Consider the following 5,000-nt stretch of genomic DNA (forward strand, 5'->3'; position numbering starts at 1 on the left):
CATGTACTCGCATACATGTATACACCTATCCATCTTATTTATCTAGATGTACACATATACATACAGAAAGAGAGCGCGAGTGAAGCTCATCTGCCAATGAAATTAAAGTTTTCGTTTAATCTTTTATCTCAAAAAAAAAAAAGAAAAAAAAAAAATATTAGATTTTATTTTTTCGGCGGAAATGGGAGACGTTCCGGCAAAAATAGACTTTCATTTGCAAAAAGTCTTATTGATAGGAAAGTACGTAGTTTCTGGTGGCGGAAAAAACGTAGAAAATCGCACATATATAATACATGTACATTTTCATTAGTTGGTATATTCTCCGAGACGTGTGTCTGTGTAAGTACAATCATCCGAAGAATAAAAACTAACATTAATTGAAATTGTTTTGCTGTATATAAAAACGGATTTCCCTTTGAAAAGTGTACAATGAGCTACAAAAAAAAAAGAAAAAAAAAAGAAAATGAAAACAGAAATAATAGGAAGATTAATCTTATGAATGAAAACAGATACGGACTTTAATCCTTTCGCAGATCTTTCCGGCGGTCGTGACAGAATAGAGCAGAAACCTGGAATCTGAAAAAAAGACATCCCTTTGGCAAGAAGCTGGGACACTTGCCATGAACGTTAGGAGTATGTGGATGAATACATAAATACGTATTTACATAATATGTTCACATACACGTAAACACACACACATTCATAAATACATATACATGTATGTATGTATGTATATGTCCTCTAGGACATACGGATATATACAGTCAAACTTACCCTGGGTAAATGAAGGAAAGCATATACAAGCAATTTTATGTGCAAGTGCGTTTGTAAAGCTAAACTTTTCGTAGGCATTTATATAGACACGTATGCACAGATTATTTATTTATTTATTCTATCTTAATTATCTGTTTATGCAATGTAAACTTAATGGAAATACACATGAACATATATGCAGGCATATCTACCCTTCTATGTATGTATATAGATCAATGGCTCTCAACATTTTTGTTCCTTTTTCTAATCTATTAATATTGATGTTGCCATAATTATCAGTATAGATGATATGATTGTAATGTTAATGATAATAAAATCATTAATAACTAAAGACATGGGAATTGCATCCTTAAGGAGATTCACAGCTCTTCTTTAAACTTATCTTATTTTTTTCCTTCAAGGGATAAAGAAAGTCATTGCATTTTAGTAATATCTGTGCATTTACAATCATTGCAATCTTCTTATGATTTAAAATATACTTACCTAATAACTTGTTAAAGAACATGTTTACTGCTCGGAGACGAAACTTTGACACGAAAAAGTTCACTCGTACAGTAATTTGGAGCAAGTTCAAATAATTAGAGATCAACACTGGTGGAGGAGTGCCTGGTTGAACATCTTACCTTTCTCTCTCTCTCTCTCTCTCTCTTTCTCTCTCTGTCTGTCTGTCTCTCTCTCTCTCTCTCTCCCCTCAAAAAAAAAAAAAAAAAAAAAAAAAAATTGTTTTAGCATGTAACCCTTTGACGGCGCGGGTTGTTTGTGAATGGAAGGACGAAATGAGTTCTCTTTATTAACTTGAGAGCAACAAGGATGATGCGCGTGCAAAGCATCATATGGTGGGAACAGTATGGGAAGACCTGTTGTTAATTACGTTATTAATCTTAATTCATCAGTCATTACATTATTATCGAAGAATTAATGATCAAGGACCGAGAAGAAGCCAAATTTTCATGATCGAAGGCGTGTCCTAAAATGGAAGAAAGCAAAACAAGAAACAAAATTGGCAACTGGCACCTTGCACAGGCGGACTATAAGTACGCTGAGAATGGGAGTCTGACACAGTGCATCTTACAGTGCCAGTTATCATGAAGTTTGTGAGTATCTAATCTCGACGGACTGCATTTTTATATGAGATACTGGATTCATACAGTACTCCTAGTTCCTTTTTTCCGGTTTGGTTGCTATTTCAACTCGTTATAACTCTGGGGAGGTCTAGCAATGTATAACATCCTTTGAATGATACGACAAATTATGTTTTTCAGTTCTAACACTTATCAAGATGAAAGGTCAACTGACTTGCTGAACGTATTCCTTTGCAGTTGATCCTCGCCGCTCTGGCCGCCGTGGCCGCCGCCGACACACAGGGATATGGCGCTCCCCCTCCTCGCTACGCCTCCAGTGAGGAGATCGCCATCTTGAGGAACGACTTCGTGATCGAGGACGACGGAAGGTACAACTTCGACGCGGAGACTGCCAACGGCATCGTGGTGTCCGAGCACGGCACTCCCGGACTTGAGGGAGCCATCAACAGCGCCGGATCCTTCTCGTGAGTTGTCCTTGTCCTGTTTCATTTTACTGATCAGTCGTTGAGAACTTACGATGAATGGGAGAATATATACAGTGCTTCTAAATATCTGACATTATAAAACCTTTTTCTCTTTCACAGATACACCGCTCCTGACGGCACTGACGTCCATCTCCAATTCGTTGCTGACGAGAACGGCTTCCAGCCCCAGGGCGCCCACCTGCCCGTGGCTCCCGAGTTCCCCCACCCGATCCCTCAGTTCGTCCTCGACCAGATCGCCTTCGCCGCCGAGGAGGACGCCCGTAACGCCAAGAGGCCCTCCTCCGGTGGCTACCAGTGATTGGATATAGTTGAGAGATTAGAAGAAACGAATGAGATCCGACATGACTTTGTTTATAGATATCTATAATGTATATTTATTGTTTGATAATTAAATATTAAATGCCAGCTAGTCTTTTTACTCATACATCAAGGCTTTCGTGCGATCTTTGATTTGATATGATTCTATTTTCTCCAAAAGAAAGATAGATCAGTACATAACTAAAGAGATGAACCAAGAAAAAAATAGGTAACAGATGAGAGCTAAATGAACACAACCAATGACTTAATTGTCATACTTCTTTCGTGAAAAAAAACAAAAACAAAATGATGAGTATTAACAATGTATTTTAAAATACCAGGTTCTAGCCTCAGGTCTGCCACATGCCCCTTGCTCTCGAGTTCTCTCACCTAATCCCTCGATTCGCCCTCGTCCTGATAATCATTTTTTGAGTGTTCATAAATTACTCTAGATAGTTTTCTACTTCCTTGATTGTATATTTTCTGAATCACTGTTATCCATCATTCATCCCTATGAAAATATATAAAATAAAGAAATCTTTTAAAGAAGTGAGTAAATGCATAAATTATCTTTATTATTATAACTGTTTTTGCTATAACAATAACAACATGAACAACAGAAATGGTAGTAAAACAGTGATAATACTAATAGTAATTATTATTACTGTTTTATCATTATTACCAAAAACATAAAAGTCTACTGCCATCAATAAATGTCTTTGATGAATGAATTTTTACAGAAACAATTCTAAAGAGGAAACAGATACAAAAAGCGTGCCTAAATACCTTACCACACCCTTAGAACACACACACACACACACACACACATATAAATGTGTATAGATATATAGCCCTTATATAGTTGATATCTATAAACACACACATGCGAATATATACACATATATATGTATATATAGAGAAAAAATAGATAAACTTACAGGTAAGTACACACACATATATACGTATATATATATATATATATATATATATATATATATATATATATATATATATATATATATATATATATATAAATATGTATATATACATATATATATATATATATATATATATATATATATATATATATATATATATATATAAAGAGTAAGAGAGAGATAGACACATAAACACATACACACACACACACACACTTATATATATATATCTATATATATACATATATATATATATATATATATATATATATATATATATATATATATATATATATTCAATAATTCATGTGTATCTATATATTTTTATCAATTAATGTATATATGTATACTTTAGATTTATGTGTATATATACCCATTAGTTTATGTATGTATATATATGTATATATATATATATATATATATATATATATATATATATATATATATATATATATACATACACACACACACACACACACACACACACACACACACACACACACACACATATATATATATATATATATATATATACATATATATACATACATATATATATATATATATATATATCTATATATCTATATATCTATCTATCTATCTATCTATCTATCTATCTATATATATATACATAAACTAATGGGTATATATACACATAAATCTAAAGTATACATATATACATTAATTGATAAAAATGGATACACATGAATTAATGAATATATATATATAGATATAGATATAGATATAGATATAGATATAGATATAGATATATAGATATATAGATAGATAGATAGATAGATAGACGGATATACATATGCATGTGTATTTGACTGTGTGCTTACAAAACCATGGGGAACATAAGTACAGATCTATGTCCAACCGCGCTAAGTGCTTGTACGAGTACGTGTAAATACTCTACTTACAGAGATTCAGTTCAGGTCATGTAATAAACATAAAAAGAAGAGGAAGAAGAAGAAGGAGAAGAAATGTTCTGCGTTTTGTAGAAGGGAAAATTATCTAAAAGTTCAAGGACACACACGTGGTCATTCACGGATTACTGAAAGAAATGAACTGGCAACTGCATGCAGTCCTCATAGCAGAATATAAGCGCTACCATCTGCATGAGAGGCAGCAGTATCTCACAGACAACATGAAGTTCGTGAGTATTCTCATGGCGTCACTTATTCTGCATCCGACGGAGTACAAAGGCGTGGGAAATGTATTGTGAATATTTCGTAACGTATATTATTCTTTGAGTGACAAGATAAATGTTTTTCAGCTGATCCTCGCCGCTCTGGCCGCCGTGGCCGCCGCCGTCCCCCAGGGATACGGTGCCCCCCCTCCCCGCTACGCCTCCAGCGAGGAGATCGCCATCTTGAGGAACGACTTCGTGATCGAGGACGACGGAAGGTACAACTTCGACG

General features: G+C 34.3%; 2 protein-coding genes across 2 annotated transcripts in view; both read left to right on the forward strand.

Moving 5' to 3' along the window:
* Positions 1-1,739: 1,739 nt before the first annotated feature.
* LOC113830198 (cuticle protein AMP1A-like) lies at positions 1,740-2,746 on the forward strand. Its single transcript, XM_027383404.2, has 3 exons — positions 1,740-1,868; positions 2,094-2,320; positions 2,441-2,746. The coding sequence occupies exons 1-3, from the start codon at positions 1,860-1,862 to the stop codon at positions 2,637-2,639; spliced, it is 435 nt and encodes a 144-aa protein (XP_027239205.1). The 5' UTR covers positions 1,740-1,859; the 3' UTR covers positions 2,640-2,746.
* Positions 2,747-4,641: 1,895 nt separating this feature from the next.
* LOC113830226 (cuticle protein CP14.6-like) overlaps positions 4,642-5,000 on the forward strand; it is an 855-nt gene continuing 496 nt past the window's right edge. The window contains exons 1-2 of the mRNA XM_070128772.1: positions 4,642-4,735; positions 4,856-5,000. The exon at positions 4,856-5,000 is cut by the window's right edge and continues 82 nt beyond it. Coding sequence (XP_069984873.1) covers positions 4,643-4,735; positions 4,856-5,000 — 238 coding nt within the window. The 5' untranslated portion in view covers position 4,642. The remainder of the gene's footprint in view (positions 4,736-4,855) is intronic.

This window comes from Penaeus vannamei, chromosome 13 (assembly GCF_042767895.1).
Source record: "Penaeus vannamei isolate JL-2024 chromosome 13, ASM4276789v1, whole genome shotgun sequence".
Classification (NCBI taxonomy): domain Eukaryota; kingdom Metazoa; phylum Arthropoda; class Malacostraca; order Decapoda; family Penaeidae; genus Penaeus; species Penaeus vannamei.

Excerpts from the sequence above, each read along its gene's own strand:
- LOC113830198 (XM_027383404.2), top strand. Across the intron at positions 2,321-2,440 it reads AACAGCGCCGGATCCTTCTC|ATACACCGCTCCTGACGGCA; the intron begins GTGAGTTGTCCT and ends TCTCTTTCACAG.